We start from the raw sequence: 23,598 nt of genomic DNA, 5'->3' as shown, positions 1-23,598 counted from the left end.
CTGATCGATGTTTCTCTCTCATCGATGTTTCTAGCTCTCTATCCCTCTCCCTTCCTCTCTGTGAAATATCAATAAAATATATTTAAAAAAAAAAAAAAAAGAAGTGGAGAGTAGAAACATCCAGCTTCAACCAATAGGAACGTTAACATTTGGCCAATCTTATTTCATATACACTGAGTTGCCAGATTATTATGATATCTGAACGCATAATAATCTGGCCACTCAGTGTATATCCTATATAATAAAAGGCTAATATGCAAATTGTCCCCTCGACCAGTAGTTCGACCAGCAGGCAGGCTGGCCAACCTCCCATGCCCCCTCCCCCTGGCCAGGACCTTACCCATGCACGAGTTCATGCACCGGGCCTCTAATATAAACACACACACACACACACACACACACACACACACACACACTCTGAGTGGCCAGATTATTATGCGTTCAGAGATCATAATAATCTGGCCACTCAGTATATACTCCTTTTTCTCTCTGACATCTTCATTTTCACCTGTATAAATTAACAAAAAATATTCTTCTTTGCTGTGTCTTTTTAGTAACAAGCATGGGCTGACTGCTGTAGCCAAATCTTTAAACTCCTCTGCCCCAGTGTCAGCACCGCTCAATCACCGAGTGGACCTTGAACACTTGCTATGCTGTCCCGCTCTCTGTGGCTGCGTTTGCTCTTCCGTGTAAATGTGTCTTTCCTCTTTCTTTCTCCACTTCTCTGCAAAGCCTTTCTCCCCTCGTTACAGCTGTCTCTCAGGTGACCTTTCTTATAATCCTTATCCTACTATAGTGATTTGTGTGCTGATCTTAGTCTCCTGGTTAGATTTATTTGTATAAAGCAAATAAGTGTTTTCCTTATCTTCTGTATTACTTAGCAATGCTTAATGCAAAGGAGATGCTCAAAGAATAGATGCTACATTAATTTGAATCAAGTTCACTGAAGGGAAAATTTTTTTTTTTTTAATTCTTACCCAAGGATATATTTTTTCCATTGATTTTTAGGGAGAGTGGAAAGGAGAGGGAGAGACAGAGAGAAACACTGATGTGAGAGAGACACATCGATTGGTTGCCTCCCGCATGCCCCTGACCAGGGCCAGGAGCTGGCAACCAAAGTATGAGCCCTTGACCAGAGTTGAACCAGGGACCCTTCAATCCTCAGGCCGATGCTCTATCCACTGAGCCAAACCAGCTAGGGTGGGAAATTTTTTATTATAAAAGAAATGCATCACATTGAAAGAAAAATTCACAGACCCTGCCTAGTACCAAGAACATTTAATGTCACCTGATTTTAAAACATTTTAAAGAATTGTGATGAAAAGACTTCAATTTGGTCTGTTACCATTTTTTCAAATACACATCCAGAGCCTTTAGGTCTTTTCTGATTTTATAATTTCCCCCCCAGTAGATAAGAATGGCTCTGGCTAGATTTTAGAGTATCCATCGTGTTTTAAAATGTAGATTTAAATCTTCAGTAAAGGCCATATTTAGAATCCCCCTGTCCCATGAAGTAAGTGGAGAGCAATCTCATGAATAATGGTAAGTCACAGGTATAGAGTTCCCAGCGTGCACTGTGCTTCCCTCTGTTGCCTTGTTTCGTTACACAGCAGCCACTGTGAGCTGGGCAGAGCAGTGCAGGCCAGGTATCATTACCTTAAATCTGCAAAGAAGTAACTGAGGTTTAGGGAGGTAAGTGAATCTTGAATACTTACCTCCAGAAAATGGCAGTCTGATTTTTGGTGTTGATTGGAAACCAGAGGGCTTTGAGATTATATGTTGCAAACATGCAAAGACAGGGAACTATCTTTCTGAGCATTGTACGTCTTTGGGAGACATACCCGGCTCTTGAGGTAAGTAAGTATGTGTCCCTTAATGCCATCAAACTACTAAAGGGATATCACACTCTCTGAGCCAATCGTTTCTCAGATTCCTTGTGTTCTGCTTTAGTCTTTGCTTTAAAAGTTATCCACCTTCTGATGAGTTAGCAAGGCCAGTGCATGAGTGCTGTTGTGAGTCTCATTCTGTTCTTGACCTAAGATGACTCTGGGCAAGCCCATGTTTGCATAATGTGATTTGCTCAAGCAGATGTTTACGGAGCACTTAATTATTCCTTATCCTCATCATTCTTTTAAGACAATTATTGTGACATTACAAAGCACAGTTCACGCCATGGCATCGTTCACAAAGAAGCTGTGTCAGTGTAAGACAGTGCCCTCCTACCTAATCGCCAGGTTTGAATTTTTAGTTGGGGAGGGGTGAAAATCACTGATGACCGTCTGTTATATGCAAGAGCTGTGCCAGGGCAGATGTACCGAAAGTACAGTTGTGCAATAGTGGTGGGGCCTGACCTGCCTCAGGGTTAGTCTTCAGGATGCTGTTTTATAAAACCCCTGTTTGCTCAGGTAAGGAATGAGTTGCTTTATTTGTGCTGGTGACACCTATACTTTTAAGGGGTGTGTTGCTGTCAACAACCCACCCTTTAAAAGTTATCTATTATATAAATGTTGCCAAAGTTAAGGGTATTTTATGGGAAATTGAGGTGACTAGCTAGTCCTCACATGTGTACCTTTGAGTTTGAAGATTGTTGTAATGTGAAATTTAATTTTTTAAATCCATTTGGTTAATTTGAGTCCTTATGTGAAGAGTGACTATAAAATGCTGTCACTTGTGCAGCCCTGGCACCAGGGGGCCTAGGTCTGACTCCCAGCTTGGCCAGGTACCAGTCACAAGACCTTGGCAAGTTACTGAACCCCTCTGATCCTCAGTAACGTGGGATGGTGATGCCTTTCTCACGCAGTTGTTGAGAGACCACATTACACAATGTGGGTGAGGTGTCTGGCACCCCACAGGCACCCAGCACATGCCATCGGGCCCAGTGCTGGTGGAATGATGTGGCGCTCATGGCATAATGCCTGGTGATTGCTGCTGTTCTTCTGAATTTCCGTTCCAGCCCAGAGCTCCTGAGCTCCAGGCACAGGTATGCAGCTGCCTGCTGGATGTCATCACCCCAAATCCACCCCAACATCCTGGTTCCCATGTTAGTCATTGGTCCTGCCAGCGTGCCCAAGTGAGGGACATAGGTGCTCTCCCAGACTGCTCTGTCTTCAGTGCTCACCCTGTGTCCATCCTGCTTTCCTCACTCTTCCTGGGATTCTTGAACTTGTCTAACTCAAAAAGAGAGCCTCTGGCCCTAGCTGCTTTGGCTCAGTGTATAGCGCATCAGCCTGGGGACAAAAGGGTCCTGGGTTTGATTCCAGTCAAGGGCACACACCCCGGGTTGCGGGCTCAGATCCTTATTGGGGGGCGTGCAGGAGGCAATCAATAATGCTCTCTCATCATTGATGTTTCTCTCTCTCTCCCTTCCTCTCTGAAATTAGCAGAAATATTTTTTAAAAGAGAAAGAGAGAGGGCCTCTGTTCTTTTTTCCTGATGTGACTGTAGTAGCACCATAACCTGGCTTCCTGCCACCTGGCCCTGAGTCAGTCCCCACCACTACCAGGCTGATCTCTGACAGTCACATCAGGTCTTGGAGACTCCAGCTTAGAATCCTTTACTGTGCATCCTTGTCTTCCGGATGAATCTGAACTGTCTGTGAAGTCCCTTGTGATGTGGACCCTGCCCTCCTTTTCCTCTCCACCCTGCCCAGCATGCACCCTATAGGACTCCCACAGGGGCCCACCTCCGGGGCCTATGCATGTACTGTTTTCTGCCCGCAGTTTCTCTTCCTGACTCCGTCCCGCTGTGTCCTTCTGGAAGGCTCCTGCAAGGTGTTTCCTGTACCTAGAGACCTTCCTCACACCTCCCATGCAGGTTAAGGTCTCCCTGGAGGCTTCTTTGTCACCCTCCATCTGCCACTAACTACCTCCCGACCAGTCTGTGTGTGACCGAAGCGCGAGGGGTCTTTTATCCCTTTATCCTGGTGGTCCATAAATGTCCTCATTAAGCTCATGAATCTACACCAGTCCCTTCTCTTGAACAGTTCAGCTACCAGATGTGTCATGGCCTAATGCCACTCTATTACTTGTCACATCATTGACCCAATGAAGTGGCCTCTGCATGTGGATATCATGCCTCTGTGTGGTGTGTACACTGAGATGGACCAGAGCACAGTGCTTAAGAGCTGGGCCTTAGAGTCGGGTGGACTTGGCTTTGAGTTCCATTCTCCCTGCAGCACGCCTGCACTCTGGTTCCGATCTCAGCTCCTGACCACACAGCTACGCTGCTGTGGGCCAGCAAGTGTGGGTCAGAAGCCAGGAGCATCGGGTGCTCCCGGCAGCTGCCTTTCTTCTGGAAAACCAATAAACATACGGGTTTATACCTCAAGCTTCTGGGAGCTTGACTATCTATCGTGAGTCATCATTCTTGAGTCCAAGCAGTTCTGAGGTGGGTGGGGGTAGATGACTTCTGAAACTGGGTGAAGTCATGGAGATAAATGCTGCCCTGGGGAACCTGTGGCAGCCCTGCACCCAGCCTCTAAAGTCTGAGTTAGACAAGTTTAAGAATCTATGAAATGAGTTTGGGAGCTTGAGGACGTCAGGCTGCTTTCGTAAAGAAAGGGTGTCGACTAAGCGTGCTCTGTAATGCTCTAACGCAGCACAGCTGCCTGCCCCCTACTCCTGCTCTCAGGACTGGGGTGTCGTAGGCCTTGGTTGGGGTCTCTGCACATGTCAATTTGGAAGCCCCACTGATGATGGGGGTTGCTGCAGGGTAGGGGACCCACATTCTAGGAAGGGCTGAAGAGTGACCTTAACGAGGAAAGGAGGAGGTCGGGAGCGGAGCTCGGGCTGGGTCAGGACCCCTGGTTCTGAGGAGGCCTGTCCAGCTTCTTCCTTTATTTCCCGGCCAAATGTTTCCTGACCCCAAGATGCCTTTCTTTTCTCAGTGCATCTCTGGAATTATAAATGCTCAAGTTCACCAAGACTTTTTGGGGAAACTCTGCTTATATTAGCCCACTATTTCGTTCTTTTGAGTTAGTGCTAATGCAGTTGATATAAAGTGAACTTCAAGGATGTGTCGGGCTAGCCTTTCTCCTTTGGGAATCGCGTATGATATTGTGCCGCCTTGGTCGCTACCTAGAACTCGGGAGCCTCGAAGAGGCAGGAATTTTACTTTCTGGCCAAAAAGTAAAGAGCAGGGGCTGCTGGATTAGGCAGTGCAGCGGCCATGGCCTGGCCCCCCAAATCCTGACCCTTGCCTTTGGCAGTGGCTGTGCACATCTGCCGAGTGAGTCACGATCATTTTAGGATACGTCCTGGAAATTTCCAATGTTACTTAATAATGAAGTTCAGAAACAGAAGAGTTAGTTTTGAGGAAGTAGCCACTTTTTAAATGCAATTTTTATATTACAAGCTAACTTCTTACCCAACTTTAACAAATTCAGATGTTGGAAATCTACAGTTTAAGCCAAACGTAAAGCTAGGATAGTACTCTATAGATTGTGTTTAGTCAAAATCACTAGAGTGGCCTACTCTGCTCTCCTCTTGTCCTCTTTTTTTGCACTCATTCTTGCCTTTCTCAGACCTCCCTCAGGGCCTTTGCACATGATCTTACCCCTCCTCCAGATTGCATGTAATTTGTTCTCTCTTCCTTCAAGGCTCTGCTCAAGTGGCTCCAGGTCAATGAGGCCTGCTTTAATCTCCTGACATCCTTCAAGGCCCCAACACTCCCCACTGCTCTCATGCTGCTTTATCCACACAGCTGCTCACTGTCTGACTTTGTTTGTATATTTATTTATTTGTTTAGTCTTTCTCTCTCCACTAAAGTGGGAGCACCGTGAGGGCAGGAACTTTGTCAGTTTTGTTCCTGGGTGTATCCCTACTGCCTAAAACAGTCCTTGGCCTATGGATAATATAAATATGTATTGAATAAATGAATGAATGAATAAGTCAGAATTTTTTTCACTTGGTAGGCCCTTTTAGATCATTGACTAACCTTATGTTACAGATTAGGAAACTGAGGCACAGAAAGGTAATATGGCTTATTTGAAATGAAACGGAATCATTTAAAAGCTGCTATAACTCTTTAAAAGACCTAGGAATATATGTGGAACATTCTGGGTGATTGTCAAGTAGAAAACAGATTAACTTAAAATTTAGCAAAAGGAGACAAGTCGTTGTGTGATGGCAAAGCTTTCTGTCTGATCTAGAAGGCAGACTCTTATTCATTTCTAAAGTGTAAAGTGCACTTTGCATGTAAATAGAGAAGAAAACTATGTCGATGGATTTGGTTATATTGTTATAAAGCCATTTCTTTCTCCAACTCCCTCCTTCTGCACTACTTTTTCTCTTTTTCATTCTCTACCAAAACAGGCAGTGGCTCTTATCACTTCTCTTGCAAAATTCTTTTGATTACAAGTATCACATTTAAGAGATCTTTGTTTTGTTTTTTTTAATTACTTTTTATGATTCTAAGAGGATCAAAGAGGTAATCTGGTCTTGGAAAAATTCAGAGCTACTTGGGCTACTCCAGTTTCCTAGATGCATCTGCAAACAAGTGATTTCCAGCTCCCTGCTTGGCGGTTTGCTGGCCTGAGCGGTCCTGACCTCAGTCTTGTTTATGCTCGCATAGACATCCTTGGAATCTCACTTTTGTCAAAAGTTGTTTATAAGTAGAATGACGTTCAGATACATAACCGTCAGTTTAGGAGTGGGACCAATTAATTTCTCTTTAAACAAACAGAGCAGCATATCTGATTTTTATAGTGAACGGAATTGAACTCTAGAGATGTAATGATATTTGGCTTGGGAGTTGGAAGCCATGATAATTCAGATGGGTGTTTTTAGGAAAGTGAGAAGAGAGGAAGAGAGGTGGATAAACCACATGAAATACAGAAGGAACTCTTTTTGTTGTTTGCATAAATATTAAAAATCTACTCTCCTGGAAACCGACACATATGCACAATCTGTACTCCCTAAGTCCCCTGCCCCCCAGTTAGCTCTATCCTCCCATCCCTTGCTGACCCAGGTCCTGCTGCTCAGGGTCACTCCTCTCTCTGCTTCTTCCCACAGGTGCATGGAAAGCCTAGGGTTGGCTGTAGGGCCCACTCATCTCTGTGCCTCTTTCTATGACCCTGGGCAACATAAGAGGATCCAACTCTTAAAAGCAGAGGCAGCTAAGCCTTGGACTTATATTCTCTAAAAGCAGGAAATGATCTGAAGAAGTGAATCTTATTTTAAGTGAATCTGATCACTGGAGTTTGGCTAAAGTCAACCGACTGTTCCAAACATCTCTACAGATCAGGCTGTGCCAACACGCATCACTGTGTGGCATTCACTGAGGCCTGGGTGTAGGGTCTGAGATGGTCTTCTAGCAAGCGTGATGGTGTAGCAGTGTTCTGCCCATATACTGTACTCAGGCTCCCTCCGAAGGCCCATGGGCAAGATTGCTGCCTGGGCTTGGATGTTCAGTTTGGGTTACAGATGGCAAAGCCTGCTGATCAAAGAGGGATTTTGCCAGTGACTTAAGCTAATTGACCACTTACCTTGCTCTTCCCATCTAGGTTCACGATATACCCAAGCATGGGCTGAAATTGTACATCGGATTTTAGGGCCTACTCTTCATGTAAAGGGGAATCTTGTAAACTGCAAGACTGAAGATCAGAGAGAGGCCAAGGGCAGTCCTTGCTTCTCCAGGGTTAGAGTCTCATCCACATTGTAAGCTCAGTCAAGTCCTCTCCGGAGGCCATCTCAGTGTCACTCAATTTGGCCTGTCTGGCAGAAACGCAGTTTACGAGAGAAGAAATTCAGATGTCTAACAGACAGATGGAAAAGTATTCATCTTCACTAGCAATTAAAGAAATACCCAAGATTAGCTTTTTAATCCCTCAATTTGGCAAATGGCAAAAAGGAAAATTATGTTGCCTGGTTTAGGCAACTCCAGTCACGGCCTCAGACAAGGGTCACAAACCTGGAACAGCCTTCCGCAGCACCCTGGTGCTGTGTGGCAGGTGGAGATGGGCAGAGCCTCTCTCCCGCCGTCCTACTTCTAGGAGCTGAAAGCTTGGAGTTTATTTTAAGGAAATGGATTAAGAACCTGTTCAAAGAAATGTATACAGAGACTGTAGCATTGTTTGAATGTAAATATTTGGAAACAACCTATGTACAGATGGTCCCCAGCTCATGATGGTGCGAAAGTCATACACATTCAGTAGAAACTGTACTTTGAATTTTTAATTTTGATCTTTTTCTTAGCTAGCAATATGCAATATGATACTGTCTCATGATGCTGGGCAGCAGTAAGTGTAATGATTTTGCCCAACTGTAGGCGAATGTGTGTGTTCTGAGCATGTTCTGTAGTCCTGGCTAAGCTATGTTATTCAGTAGGTTAGATATATAAGTACATTTTCGACTTAGGATTTTTTCAACTTACAATGGTTTTATCAGGATGTAACCCCAACATAAGTTGAGGAGCATGTATATTTTATTAAGGATTTAAATAAATTGTTATATATCTGAATGACAGATTTTTATGGTATAGTTAAAAGTGATATTAAATATCATATGATTGCCCTATAAAGATGTCTATGGTCTATTGCTGAGTGAGAAAAGCAATTTACAGAACAATGTGAAGTTTATAAAATGTCATATGATTGCCCTATAAAGATGTTTGTGGTCTATTGCTGAGTAAGAAATGCAACTTACAGAACAATGTGAATTGAAGTCTGATCCATTTTAAGAAATTCAAATACATGATTTTAAAATCATGTTCAATGAAACCGAAACCATAATACAGATTCACTTTTCTTTTTGTTCACCTGCATTTTTTAGCATTTCTACGATGAGCATCTATTTCTCAGTGTAATATTTTTAAAGTTATCACCACCTACCAAGATGTAGTTCAACAACAAGCTTGATACCTACTAGGATTCCATAGGAAAGAGAGGGGGCAGGGCTGGGGTGAGAGGAAGGGGTGCAGCTTGGATTGACTTGTGTGAGTATGGAGTTGTCCATCTAAAGTTAAACATGAGCCGAAACCGGTTTGGCTCAGTGGATAGAGCGTCGGCCTGCGGACTGAAGGGTCCCGGGTTCGATTCCGGTCAAGGGCATGTACCTTGGTTGCGGGCACATCCCCAGTAGGGGGTGTGCAGGAGGCAGCTCATCGATGTTTCTAGCTCTCTATCCCTCTCCCTTCCTCTCTGTAAAATATCAATAAAATATATTAAAAAAAATAAAAATAAAGTTAAACATGAGCCACTTCACTTCGTTGGTGGATAATGGACGACACATTTTGGGGAGCAAGGGGGTTTATCTAAAAAGTAATAGTCATAGGTTTACTTTTAAAGATATCCTCATCAGACATTATTAAAGAAAGAACTACATATTGTAGTTCCAGAAATGTTGTGGACTGTTTTATCTTCTTTTCAAAAGACATAGCTGTCAAATTCTCATTTTATAGAGACTATGTCTTCCTGTGTGAAATATCCTCTGAAGATATTTATGTGAAAATTGAAAATGGCTGCTTCAGCTTTTAAGCTAGTAAATAGTAAATGAACCCATGCTTATGGAAAATAGAATTTGGGTTATATTCAGCAGTGTATAACATAAAAAGTTAAAGCCCCTTCCCCTTATGCAATGTATTCTTCTACTTAGGGATAATCAATGTTAACTTTAATCTTTCTTTTTTGTATGCATTTTCAATACAGTGGTATATGTGTGTGAATGAATATATACTAAGAGTCTTGAACGTTTTTATTTTTTTATTATTATTTTTTAAATATATTTTATTGATATTTTACAGCGAGGAAGGGAGAGGGAAAGAGAGCTAGAAACATCGATGAGAGAGAAACATCGATCAGCTGCCTCCTGCACACCCCCCACTGGGGATGTGCCCGCAACCAAGGTACATACATGCCCTTGACCGGAATCGAACCCGGGACCCTTCGGTCCGCAGGCCGACGCTCTATCCACTGAGCCAAACCGGTTTCGGCAAGTCTTGAACGTTTTTAAACTTAAACTTGATTCTAGTATATATACCTTTTCTGTAACTTTCTCTATTTCACTTACTATCACTAAGTGTGAGTCTGGGCTCACATGTCTTATGTTGAATCTGAGTAAGGAGTTGTATGTTTGATGTTTTATTGATAAAGTTGATTTGCCCTTATTCTTGGGAATAAACTGTTCACTCAGGGCAGACTGTCAAAACTTAACCATAAGCTGTTTTCCCAAAGCTTAGCTATCCGTCAGTTCTCTGGAATTCTGAACCCCATGGAAGGTTCAGTAAATGATTATAGAACTAAAAGTGCCAGAGGACTGTGATATGCCTACGTAGTACATTTTTCAACTCTACTCTAAAGGACTTGTTTTTTCTGCAGGAAATCTTTATTTCATTGGAGGGAAAGTCAGTTCTAATTTCTGCCATATTCCTGTGGCCCCAGGCAGCCACTGTCCTCAGGGCCTGGCTTTCCTCATCAGGGGAATCTTCGCAGAAGACAACATTCTCTGATTCCCACTCACACGTCCTTATCATCTAAGGTCAGCAAATCCCTAGGGTGGGTGGTGGGTTAATGCCTATCCACATATGCGCAGGTGAAGGTGCCTCTGCAGGTCACAAGGTCAGTTGGCTGCAAGACTGGATGTAGTTGGGGAGGAACCCCAGCTCTGGACTCTCTCCACCTTTTTGCTGGGAGCATGGCTCATTTGTTAAATATCTCAGATCTGCCTCCCTGTGCCTGATATTTAATATTTTCCATGATTTAACTTAAAAATTTGGTGTTTGACACTCTCTTTCCCATACCCACTCTTCCAGGCACAAAATGCACCTGTGATGATCATGATATTTTATCAGTCACCTAGCTGGTGGTGTTTCAGGAAGGCTTAGCTTTGAAAGACACTGTTTCTCGACCAGTTGACAAATTGTCTTGACTTTCGAAGGTGAACTAGATATGGCGAAGGGCTTGCAACGCAGTCATGTGTCTCTTTTTGGATTCCTTTCATAGAAGAACCGTTCGCCTGTCCCACGTGACTGTCTGGTCAGCAGCCCAGCATTCTGAAGGCAAGTGTTCAGGAAGGACAGGTCCTGAATGAGCTCCAACCTCAGATCTGAAAAGATGCCATTTCCTCAGCTCTCCTTTCCTCTTCCTGTTTCCTTTTCTCTCTTTACCTTCAGGCAGTGCCATCTCATTCTGCGGAACAGGAGAGGCAGCAACCCAAACATATTTCCATGCCTACTACCTCGTCCCCTTCCAAAAGGATAGGGTAACACTCCACCCTCTCCTAAAAAATTCACACGGACTCTCTTTTACTAGATTGAATGGGGAGAAGGTAAAACTGAAAAATGTAGGACAAAGCAGAGCAGAGGAGGATGGGAGATAAGAAAAGAAAGGAAGTGAAACCGGATCGGTGCTTAATGTGAATGTGGAAAGTAGGCAGGGCTCCCTGGCCAGTTGGTAGGGTTCCTAGACAAACCCCCAATCTTGGGACAATTTGGGAGTCAGCAGGAGCACAGTATTACTCAAGTTTGGGATGGGGTAGGATTCTGGGCAGGGGAGGAGACCGAGGAGCACTGGGTTCTACTCTGGATCTGATGGTTCCCAAGCGAAGGTCTTTCCCCTCCAAGCCTCCTTGGAATGCTGCTGTGTGTTGGCTTTCTCTTGGGATTGCTCAGCACTGGGAATTCTGTACGGGGATTTGAGACAAGGGTCACAGAATGAGGGGGACCTTGGAGTGGCTCTGATTTCCAGAGCTCTCCAGGCTCGTGTGGAGGGGTGGTTTCCCAGCTTCCAAGCAAATCCATTTTGGGGGGTTGCCAAAACACAGCTGCTGCTCTTTCCCCCCGACTGTGGCTCAGTAAACGGTGGCAGGGACAGGTAACAATGGCTGCGCAGACCAAGGCACTGGGTGATCCCTGAAAAGAAGTGAAGGCGACTCCAGGCAGGCAAAACAACAGTCCTACCATTTCAGCTGCTAGTTTTCGGGGCGGGAAAGTTAAGTCTGGGGCAGAAGCATCCGTGACAGATCAAAGGGATAGCAGCATGACTGCCTTTTTAAATTCTCCAGAACTCCGTCAATGGAATGGTTAACCCGTGTCTGAGCCCACAGGTTTGTAAACTTCTCCTGGAGACAAGCTAGCCTGTTTCTCCTATGTATCCATATGGTTTTATCCCTCCTGTCGGGCTCCTCATTTAGTGGGGATAAATGGCAAGTCTCTTGGATTTGTTCCACTTCATCTTAAATGCGCTCTCTCCTCAAACACTAAAGTCACAGTCTCTCCTTGGCATCCGGAGTTCAGTAGTATTTTTTCTCCTCCCTGAGATTCCCATTCACTTAGCCATTTTCTCTACCTTTTGCCTCTTTAGCTTTTGCTCCATCCACTACTCTTCCATTTCAGCTGCCCGCCGTCCAGTGCCCACCCAGGTTCCATCTCACCTTCACCTGAGTTTCCTGCCTGACTTTTCTCTGTCTAGTTACCCTACCACTTCTCCTGGCCAGTACACCTGCCAGTTTAGGTTGGGACACAGGTTACAGATGGACCAGCAGTCAAATAGGGCCCACAGGCGTGTTTGGTTGGCTATGATGGTGCACAGCCACACAGTAGTTTACAAAACGTTACGTACCAACGTTTATAAGTCAAGAGAGTGCATGTAAAAATCCAGATGGCCAGCCTTCCTACCTCAGACATTGGCTGGAGCCAAAAGGCTGCCGCCCCTTAGACGGGTACACACTGCCCAGGCTGCCTGGTCCCTCTGCTGCCCGCTCTGTGTAGGTTCCCTGCCTGGGCCTTGTAGGCATTTTGGTTGTGACCCCCTCTCTCCTTTGAACATGGCCCTCCTTTTTTCATACACTTACACACCTTTCCATCGCTGCCTTCTGAATTAAGTGTAAGCTCCTTACTCCACAGTGTCCACCAGTAATTCTCAAACTGAAAATGTGTCTGAAACATTTGGGAGATTAAAGACTGATTTCTGCTATACCCCCCAACTCCCAGTCAATTATGATTTGGTATATCGGGGGGGGGGGGATACTCAGAAATACTCATTTTTAACAAGAAAGATCCCAGGTAATTCTATGCAGATCCTAGGGCACATCTATAATAATAAAAGCATAATATGCTAATTAGACTGGACAGCCGAACAACCTTCCGGACATCATTCTGGATATCTTCCTGACGAAGTCGCTGTGGCAGGGGCCGAGGCATAGGCAGTTAGGGGCGATGAGGCAGGAAGGCAGAGTGGTTAGTGGCGATGAGGCAGGCAGGCGAGTGGTTAGGGGTGATGAGGCAGGCAGGCAGAGTGGTTAGGGTCGATCAGGCAGGCAGGCAGAGTGGTTAGAGGCAATGAGACAGGCAGGCAGAGTGGTAAGGGGCGATGAGGCAGGCAGGCGAGTGGTTGGGGTGATGAGGCAGGCAGGCAGAGTGGTGAGGGGTGATGAGGCAGGCACGCAGGAGAGCGGTTAGGAGCCAGCAGTCCCAGATTGTGAGAGGGATGTCCCACTGCCGGTTTAGGCCCGATCCTGCAGGGACTCCTGCAGGATCGGGCCTAAACTGTCAGTCAGACATCTTTCGAGGGGTCCCGGATTGTGAGAGGGTGCAGGCAGGGCTGAGGGACACCCCCTCCCCCCCCCCCCATGCACAAATTTCATGCACTGGGCCTCTAGTACTTTTATAAGCACAGTTCCAGTATGTTCCATTGTCCCTTGCTAACTTTCTTAGTTTCATTTCCAGAATTCTTAAAGAAGGAAGTGGATTGGCCCAAATTGAAGCAGATACCTTTCCTCCCCCCCACAATGGCAGCTCCTACAAAACCCACATGGGACCAGGGGACAGAAGCCATTCCCAGCAGAGGTGCTGGCACCCAACCCACTCTTTCCTCCAGCTTCTCTTGCCCCATCGGGTGTCTGGCTTGTCACCCATGCTGGTGGCCCCAGGAGGGCAGGGGCTGCTTTTCAGCCAGCTGCCTCTCTCCAGAACTAACTAGTATTGGACTTTAAACACAGTAGATGTACAAAGCCCTATTTCAAAGTTATATGTGTACACAATTAAAAATGCAAACCATGCAAAGGGGTAAATGGTAAGACTGAGTCCTCCTTCCTGACCTAATTTGGAAACCTCTGTCCCTCTTAAAGGATCCAGTCCCTTTTATGTCTTGATGAAGATAGGGACCTGTCTTTGGAGAAAAGGCCCATTTGTAACTTTTTATCTCCACAAAGAGTTGTTTCCTATACATGATTTTTCCATTTTACAGCAATATGTTGATCATTCCGTATTAGTCATCTCAAAATTATGTTGAATATTTACTCATGAAAATCTTGGATTAATTAGGGAAATGTTACTATTCTTATCTTAAAATTAAGACTGTTGGGAATGGATTCATTAAAGGATTTTTGCCCAAGGGGTAGGAATAGAGAGTAAGTCTTTGTCGCCCACCCCAAAGTGTTCTGCTCTAAGTTGTACATATATGATTTGAAATCGCTGTTTATCTGTGTGGAGGCCACAAACAATGTCCTCCTTTGTTCACTGCTTATCCTATCTAATAAAAGAGTAATATGCAAATTGACTGTACCTCCACTACACCCACAAGCCATGCCCACCAGCCAATCAGGAGTGCATATGCAAATTAACCCAACCAAGATGGCTGCAGCCACGGAGCGAGCAGGAGGCTTGGGTTTCCCCAACAATGGAGGAAGCCAAGCTTCCTGCACACCCTGGCCGGCCCTGGACTCCACTTAAGGCTACAAAGTTTCAATTATAGAAGATAAATAAATCCCAACAAAAATGGCGGCAGCCACGGAGCTGGAGAGAGCAGGAGGCTTGAGTTGTCCCCGGCGATGAAGGAAGCCAAGCTTCCTCGCAGGCCCAGGCCTCCGCTCAAGGCTACAAAGTTTAAATTATAGAAGATTAATAAATCCCAGATACCAGGGCCTCCGCTTGGGTCGCCGGGGGGAAATGGCCGGCCTGCACACCACCACAGGCCCCTCGCCCAGACCACCCCACGCCCCAAGGGAACCCCCACCCTGATCCAGGACACCCTTGAAGGCAAACCAGCTCACCCCCACCCATGCACCAGGCCTCTATCCTATCTAATAAAAGAGTAATATGCAAATTGACCATCACTCCAACACACAAGATGGCTGCCCCCATGTGGACACAAGATGGCCAGCAGGGGAGGGCAGTTGGGGGCGATCAAGCCTGCAGGGGAGGGCAGTTAGGGGCAAACAGGCTGTCAGGGGAGCAGTTAGGCATCAATCAGGCTGGCAGGGGAGTGGTTAGGGGGTGATCAAGCTGGCAGGGAGAAGCGGTTAGGGGCAATCAGGAAGGCAGGCAGGTGAGCAGTTGGGAGCCAGCAGTCCTGGATTGTGAGAGGGATGTCCAGCTGCCCATTTAGGCCCGATCCTGGTAGGATCGGGCCTAAACGGGCAGTCGGACATCCCTCAAGGGGTCCCAGATTGGAGAGGGTGCAGGCTGGGCTGAGGGACACACACCCCCATGCATGAATTTCGTGCACCGGGCCTCTAGTAATTTATAAAAAGAGAAATGCTGCCCAGTGCTGGGTAGAGGGTCTCCTGCAAACCTATCATGGAAGTTTGGGCCTTGATGCCACCACAGTGTTACCTTAAAGATTCTCTGCTGTGAACACTCCATTGTTGTCAGATAAAAAAGTGAGTCAGGAACACTTCTGACCAACATGTTTATCATTTACTTACATTGATGCAGAGACTTACAACAGAAAGCAGTGGCTTTTAAATCCCCATTTCCAAAGTCCAAGTTTTATACAGTTGCATAATATCACTTGCTATAAGCCTCTTACCTCCTGTCAAGTAAGTCATGGGTCCAGCTCAAAGGTCTGTTCAAATATACAGGATTTACCATGAGACACATCCTTCATTTCACTTCTTCCTATTTCTTATCATTGGGAAAATGTTGGAAAATTGTAGAAAGAAGACAAAAGAAGTTTGGGACTTTATGCTGTCTTCAGAGTTGAATGCTATATTTCACAGTAGCTTCACAAAAACCCATTTTATTTGCTAAGATCATTCTTGTATTCATTTATGCCCCACCTCCCTCTCTGAAAAGATAATGAATGATTTCTTGAAGTAAATGTGTACCATAATTGTTATAGAAAGCAAACACTCATCAAAATAATTGAGGTCCAGCTTTGAGAGTAGAAATTAAATGTTCTTGCTCCTTTTCAGGGACACATAACCATCAGGAACCATGAGCAACCCATTTGCACACCTTGCTGAGCCTTTGGATCCTGCACAACCAGGAAAGAAATTCTTCAATTTGAATAAATTGGACGAGTCAAGATATGGTAGGTAAATGGCTCTATGAAGTAAGTGCTTTGGCAGCAGTTGGTATCTCATTTGCATAATAATTATGCTATGTAATTAATTAGCTTTTAGGAGAGTTGAAAAAGGCATAGCAGAGAACAGGTCTTGGATTAAGCTTTATAAACACGCACACACCTTGCATTGCTCATTTTTAAGTAGTGATGATATCCATGTAGCATTTATATAGCATTTTATAGGTTATAGAGTGTTTGCACATATGTATTATATCATTTAATCTGAGTAACAACTCTAGAGATCATGTTTATAAGGTGCAACAAGTGCTGAGGAATCTGTATTCCCAGAGAGTCAATGACATGGTCAAATAACAACTTTGTGGTTATGCAAAATAGGACAAAAACACGTCTTTTAATTCCAAATCCTGTGCTTTTCTATCTTTATACTCTTGTCTTTTCCAGATAATATTGGGGAATAATTTCATATATCAGGATGGAACATTTCCTTTTTAAATGAGCAAAGTAGTTTTTCTTATGAATTACCATTGTTTTATCCTAGAAATCCCTGTTACCACACTATATGCTGTTTGGGATTTTATTTCCTTGGAGAGATGTATGTTACTATACTTGGGTCTTAATTACAATAATTGTAAAAGAGTTATTTTCTCATTTCTTAGACATTAGTTTTCTTTTTTTTATTAATTTCTTTATTGATTAAGGTATCACATATTTGTCCTCAACCACCCCATTCCCATCCCAAACCCCTCCCCACGCATGCCCCCACCCCCCTGTTGTCCGTGACCATTGGTTAGGCTTACATGCATGCATACAAGTCCTTTGGTTGATCTCTCCCCCTTACCCCCACCCTCCCCTACCTTCCCTCTGAGGTTTGACAGTTTGATCAATGCTTCCCTGTCTCCAGGTCTGTTTTTGTTCATCAGTTTATGTTGTTCATTATTTCCCCTAGATGAGTGAGATCATGTGATACTAGAAATACACTTATTAGAACTGAAAATGAGACAAGCAATAATGGTTATGCTAAGAGGCAAATGAATCAGTCTGTAGTGAGTTTCTTTCTGGGCCAACAGTTCTTTTGAGTCCCAATTTCAATGTCAAACAGTTCCTTATGTGTACATGTCAGCAATGATATTTCAGTTCTGGATGGTGGACACATGGTGGTAATGCAGGTCCGACCCTCTCTGGTTTGGCCCTGGGCAACCTGCCGCGATGCACAGCTGCTGACTGCTAGTATGGCAAGGCGTCATCATCATCTTCCTTCTCTGGACTGTTTCTCTTCTGTCTTCATGGCTGAAGCAGTCCTATCAATTCCTCTCTGTTGCAGGAATCCACATGGTCTTGGAGTTGTTTTCTGAAAATATACAAACATATTCTCGACCAAAAGTTAATAAAGGAATCTTTTCTATAAATTTGACTTAGGATCCGTTTTCATTTTTTGCCCAAACGATTTTCCTTTGGCTTGTTTTGACACCATGTGTGTTTTTCATGGGTGTCTTGCTGTTAGCATTACAAATGAAAGTTAATTTTCTAAAGTAAAAATTTTCTAGATGTAATTTACTTACAGGATATTTTTCCTTACATGATATTCTTCTACTATCCCCCCTTTTTTGATTTAAATATTAGGAGGCTTTTGGAAATTTTATAATGTAGTCTTGATAGATTTTAAATTTTAATTTTTTGCACTAAAATATGACTGTTTTAGGTTCATTACATGTTATGCAATTTTATCATGAGATGAACTACCAATAAAAATGTTAGTTAACATTTTAGGAACAGCTTTTTGTCCAGTACCATTAATTTTTCTAGAATATTCGCTTATTTCACTTAGCCAATTTAAATTAGTCTGAGGACTTGACTACTATTTTACTGTCAAATTTAGTACTCTTAACAACAATCTTATTTTACCCTGTAAATATTAGTGGAAAGGATTATTTGCCTTCTTGAGTAGGCCCTGAGCATTCCTGGTGCTAGGCTGGATTTAGATATCAAAAACCCACTTCCCCACACCAGGGGTACAAGACAACTCAAACAAGTCTTGTTGCAGTGAGAGGGCAGCTGCTGTTGGCCAAGTCTCTGTCTGTTACCTGGGTCCCGATTTGAGCTGGGCATGGGAAGTGAAGCAGCCATGGGGGCAGGAGACCTCCCTCAGAAGGGGTGAGGGTTCAGGCCCCTACAAAGTTGGGGGAGTGAGGGTCTGTGCCCCACCTCTGTTGACCCCCAAGTTCTCTCCTGATGGCCCCTCTGCGACTGTGCCTGTCTTAGGTGGTTCCTTCCCTGAGGAATCTTACCCGTCTCTGGCTAACCAGCCATCCTCCGGGGCCAAGCAGGGTGATGTGAGGTTCAGTTCTGTCTCCTTGGTTGCCTATGCCCCTGTGGCCTCCACGCCCAGCACCTGCCTTGGGATCCCCTGGCCTGCTGGCGGGGCCCCGGCACTAATCACATATCTTGGGGAACCCATGTTTCTTCTCCAGGGAGGGCCCAGCTCACCCCACTGGGCGAGAGACAGATCCATGGTACCAGCCACCACAAGGCTTCAACCTCAGCATGAACGGAAAGCACAGGCAACAGCTGTAGGCAATTGGATTGTGAGAAGAGGGTTCCTCTTGGCTAAAGGGGCAAGAGGGGCCAATATAGAATGCTCTGGTGCCTTCCCAGGCGGCCCTCTACACAGTGGAAGGGATTAAATCCTTTCATGTCCTTTTTAAATTGCTGCCAGACATTCAAAGAATTAGTTTGTTTGTTTGGGATAATTGTACATTATGCTGTTGTAATTCTAAAATATCAAGAGATGTATTACCTTTGTCTCCAAGCACCAAAAGATGATTTTTTATTGACTTCCAAGGGTGCAAGGTACTATTATAGGTAATGGGGGTAAAACAAATCTGGGAAAAATTGTAATGATATTGTAGAATAATATCATCTAAGGATATTGTTTGCTCTAGGCCATGGCAATTCCATTTCAAACTGGTTGTCAATTTCTTTTTGTATAGACAAGGTCTTAGTTACATTTTCTGCACGTCTCCCAGGAGCAAGTAGTGATAGTCCCTTCCTTTGATGTCCACGCAAGCCAGAAACCTCTCTTTAATTTTACACACAAAGGAGCAGTGGTTTGATTTTTTGTCATACAAAAGGGAAGCTGGGTGGCGACCCCTGTATAATTATACTTCCTTGCCCCACCCATGGTCCTCCTGGATGACCAAGGTGTTTGGTATTATTGGTGACTGTATTAGGCGGGGAATCAGCCCACGTAAGGGCTCTTACCCATGAAGGGTCAGGAGCATAAGTCCAAAATACTTCCCCATTTTCCCCAGGTAATATTACCGTACAGCTGATGACTGCTAGCATGGCAAGAAAGACGTTCTCAGGCATTCTTGGGATTCTGGTTACCTCACAATTTCTTTTCTATTTTTATTTTATTTTATTTTATTTTATTTTATTATTACTTTTTTACATATGTGTCTTTATTCCCCCATTACCTCCCACCCCCCACTCATGCCCCACCCCCCTGTTGTCTGCGTCCATTGATTAGGCTCATATGCATGCACACAAATCCCTTGGTTGATCTCTCCCCCTTACTCCCACCGACCCCCTCCTTCCCTGAGGTTTGAGGTTCTGATCGACGTTTCTCAGTCTCTGGATCTGTTCTTGTTCATCAGTCTATGCTGTTCATTATATTCCACAAATGAGTGAGATCGTGTGATATTTATCTTTCTCTGCCTGGCTTATTTCACTTAGCATAATGCTCTCCATCTCCATCCATGTTGTTGCAAATGGTAGGAACTCCTTCTTTTTTACCGCAGCGTAGTATTCCATTGTGTAGATGTACCACAGTTTTTTAATCCACTCATCTGCTGATGGGCATTTAGGCTGTTTCCAAATCTTAGCTATGGTGAATTGTGGTGCTAAGAACATAGGGGTGCATATATCCTTTCTGATTCGTGTTTCTAGTTTCTTGGGATATATTCCTAGAAGTGGGATCACTGGGTCAAATGGGAGTTCCATTTTTAGTTTTTTGAGGAAACTCCACACTGTTCTCCACAGTGGCTGCAGCAGTCTGCATTCCCACCAGCAGTGCAAAAGAGTTCCTTTTTCTCTGCATCCTCTCCAACACTTGTCATTTGTTGATTTGTTGATGATAGCCATTCTGACAGGTGTAAGATGGTACCGCATTGTTGTTTTGATTTGCATCTCTCTGATGATTAGTGACTTTGAGCAGGTTTTCATATGTCTCTTGGCCTTCCTTCTGTCTTCTTTCGAAAAGTGTCTATTTAGATTAGTTGCCCATTTTTTGATTGGGTTGTTTATCTTCTTTTTGTTAAGTTGTATGAGTTCTCTGTAAATGTTGGAGACTAAACCCTTATCGTTGATATCATTGGCAAATATGTTCTCCCATGCAGTGGGCTTTCTTGTTGTTTTATTGATGGTTTCCTTTGTTGTGCAAAAGCTTTTTATTTTGATGTAGTCCCATTTGTTTATTTTCTCTTTAGTTTCCATTGCCCTAGGAGCAGTATCAGTGAAGAAGTTCCTTCGGCATATGTCTGAGATTTTTCTGCCTGTGGATTCCTCTAGTATTTTTATGGTTTCCCATCTTATGTTTAAGTCCTTTATCCATTTTGAGGTTTTTTTGTGTGTATGGTGAAAGTTGGTGATCTAGTTTCATTTTTTTGCATGTATCTGTCCAATTTTCCCAACACCATTTGTTGAAGAGACTGTCTTGACTCCATTGTATGTTCATGCCTCCTTTGTCAAATATTAATTGGGCATAGTGGTTTGGGTTGATTTCTGGGTTCTCTATTCTATTCCATTGATCTATATGTCTGTTCTTGTGCCAGTACCAGGCTGTTTTAAGAACAGTGGCTTTGTAATACAGCTTGTTATCTGGTATTGAGATCCCCCCTACTTTGTTCTTCTTTCTCAGGATTGCTGCAGCTATTCGGGGTCTTTTTTTTTATTATTATTCTAGATGAATTTTTTGAAGGTTCATTCTAGGTCTGTGAAATATGCTGTTGGTATTTTAATGGGAAGTGCATTGAATTTATAGATTGCTTTGGGTAGTATGGACATTTTGATGATGTTGATTCTACCAATCCATGAACATGGTATGTTCTTCCATCTGTTTATGTCTTCCTCTATCTCTTTTTTCAGTGTTGTGTAGTTTTCCACGTATAGGCCTTTTACCTCCTTAGTTAATTTTATTCCTAGGTATCTTAATTTTTTTGGTGCGATGGTAAATGGGATTGCTTTTTTAGTCTCTCTTTCTGTAAGTTCATTATTGGTGTATAGAAATGCCATAGATTTCTTGGCATTAATTTTGTATCCTGCTACATTGCCGAATTCATTTATTAAGTCTAATAATTTTTTGATGGAGTCTTTAGGGTTTTCTATGTACAGTATCATGTCATCTGTAAATAAGGACAGTTTTACTTCTTCTTTTCCAATTTGGATGCCATTTATTTCCTCTTCTTGTCTGATCGCAATGGCTAGTACTTCCAGCACTTTATTGAACAGGAGTGGTGAGAGTGGGCATCCCTGTCTTGTTCCTGTTCTTAGGGGAAATGGTTTTAGTTTTTGCCCATTGAGTATGATGTTGGCTGTAGGGTTTGTCATATATGGCTCTTATTATGTTGAGGTATGATCCTTCTATTCCCACCTTGCTGAGAGTTTTTATCAAGAAAGGGTGTTGGATTTTGTCAAATGCTTTTTCTGAATCAATTGATATGACTATATGATTTTTATCTCTCAATTTGTTTATGTGATGTATCACGTTTATTGATTTGTGAATATTGTACCATCCTTGCATCCCCAGGATAAATCCTACTTGGTCATAGTGTATGATCTTTCTGATGTACTGCTGGATTCGATTTGCTAGAATTTTGTTGAGGATTTTGGCATCTATATTCATGAGGGATATTGGCCTGTAATTCTCTTTCATTGTGTTATCTTTATCTGGTTTTGGTATTAGGGTGATGCTGGCTTCATAGAAGGAGCTTGGAAGTGTTCCCTCCTCTTGAATTTTCTGGAATAGTCTGAGGAGGATATATTTTAGTTCTTCCTTGAATGTTTGATATAACTCCCCTGTGAAGCTGTCTGGCCCTGGGCTTTTGTTTGCTGGAAGCTTTTTGATGACTGCTTCAATTTCTTCCATAGTTATCAGCCTATTGAGATTTTTAGAATCTTCCTGAGTAAGTTTTGGAAGGTTGTATTTTTCTAGGAATGTGTCCATTTCCTCCAGGTTGTCTACTTTGTTAGAATAGAGTTGTTCATAGTATTTTTTAACAATCCTTTGTATTTCGGCGGGGTCTGTTGTTATTTCACCTCTTTCATTTCCGATTTTGTTTATTTGGGTCCTCTCTCTTTGCTTCTTGGTGAGCCTGGCTAGAGGTTCATCAATCTTGTTTATCCTTTTGAAGAACCAGCTCTTGGTTTCATTGATATTTTGTATTGTTTTTTTGGTCTCTATGTCATTCATTTCTGCTCTGATCTTTATTATGTCCTTCCTTCTGCTCACTGTGGGCTTTTCTTGTTGCTCTCTTTCTAATTCTTTGAGTTGTTGAGTTAGATGATTTATTACAGCTGTGGGCAAACTACGGCCCGCGGGCTGGATCCAGCTGTTCTATCCGGTTCTCTTGCTCTCCCCTCCGCTCCTTTACTTTGAATTTATATTAGTTCACACAAACCCTCCATCCATGCTTTTGTTCCGGCCCTCCGGTCCAGTTTAAGAACCCATTGTGGCCCTCGAGTCAAAAAGTTTGCCCACCTTATTTATTACCATTTTTTCTTGTTTTTTGAGGTAGTCCTGTAGAGCTATAAACTTCCCTCTCAGGACTGCTTTCATTGTGTCCCATAGGATTTGCAACATTGTGTTTTTATTGTCATTAGTCTCCAGGATGTTTTTAATTTCTTCTTTGATCTCATTGATAACCCAGTCATTGTTTAGTAGCATGCTATTCAGCTTCCAAGTGTTTGAATTTTTTGGAATGTTTTTATTGTAGTTTATTTCTAATATTATACCATTGTGGTCTGAGAAAATGCTTGATATTATTTCAGTCTTTTTGAATTTAGGGAGACTTTGCTTGTGACCCAATATGTGGTCTATTTTTGAAAATGTCCCATGTGCACTTGAGAAGAACATATATTCCATGGCTTTGGGGTGAAATGCTCTGAAGATGTCAATTAGGTCCATCTGATCTAGTGTGTCATTTAGAATTGCTGTTTCTTTGCTGAATTTTTGTCTAAATCAGGCATCCTCAAACTATGGCCCGCAGGCCACACGCGGCCCCCCAGGACATTTATCCGGCCCACCGGGTGCCGCTGTCTGTCCTGCTTAGCAGCCGACTCGTCCCGGGCCCGCAGTGCACATA

At 43.5% G+C, this 23,598-nt stretch overlaps 1 protein-coding gene across 4 annotated transcripts in view; it reads left to right on the top strand.

The window, feature by feature from the left end:
* ACO1 (aconitase 1) overlaps window positions 1–23,598 on the top strand; it is a 72,494-nt gene that overhangs the window by 5,413 nt on the left and 43,483 nt on the right. Inside the window, exons 2-4 of one of the 4 annotated variants that reach the window (XM_080668769.1) lie at window positions 10,313–10,472; window positions 10,937–10,992; window positions 16,128–16,246. In XM_080668769.1, the coding sequence (XP_080524895.1) occupies window positions 16,150–16,246 (97 nt within the window). In that variant the 5' untranslated portion in view covers window positions 10,313–10,472; window positions 10,937–10,992; window positions 16,128–16,149. The remainder of the gene's footprint in view (window positions 1–10,312; window positions 10,473–10,936; window positions 10,993–16,127; window positions 16,247–23,598) is intronic. The other 3 variants (XM_080668770.1, XM_080668768.1, XM_080668767.1) reach the window with 3 other exon arrangements.

The sequence above is a fragment of the Plecotus auritus genome (genome assembly GCF_963455305.1).
Source record: "Plecotus auritus genome assembly, chromosome: 5".
Taxonomy (NCBI): domain Eukaryota; kingdom Metazoa; phylum Chordata; class Mammalia; order Chiroptera; family Vespertilionidae; genus Plecotus; species Plecotus auritus.
Note: the sequence above shows the minus strand (reverse complement) of the source record. Positions and strands in the feature narration are given on the sequence as shown.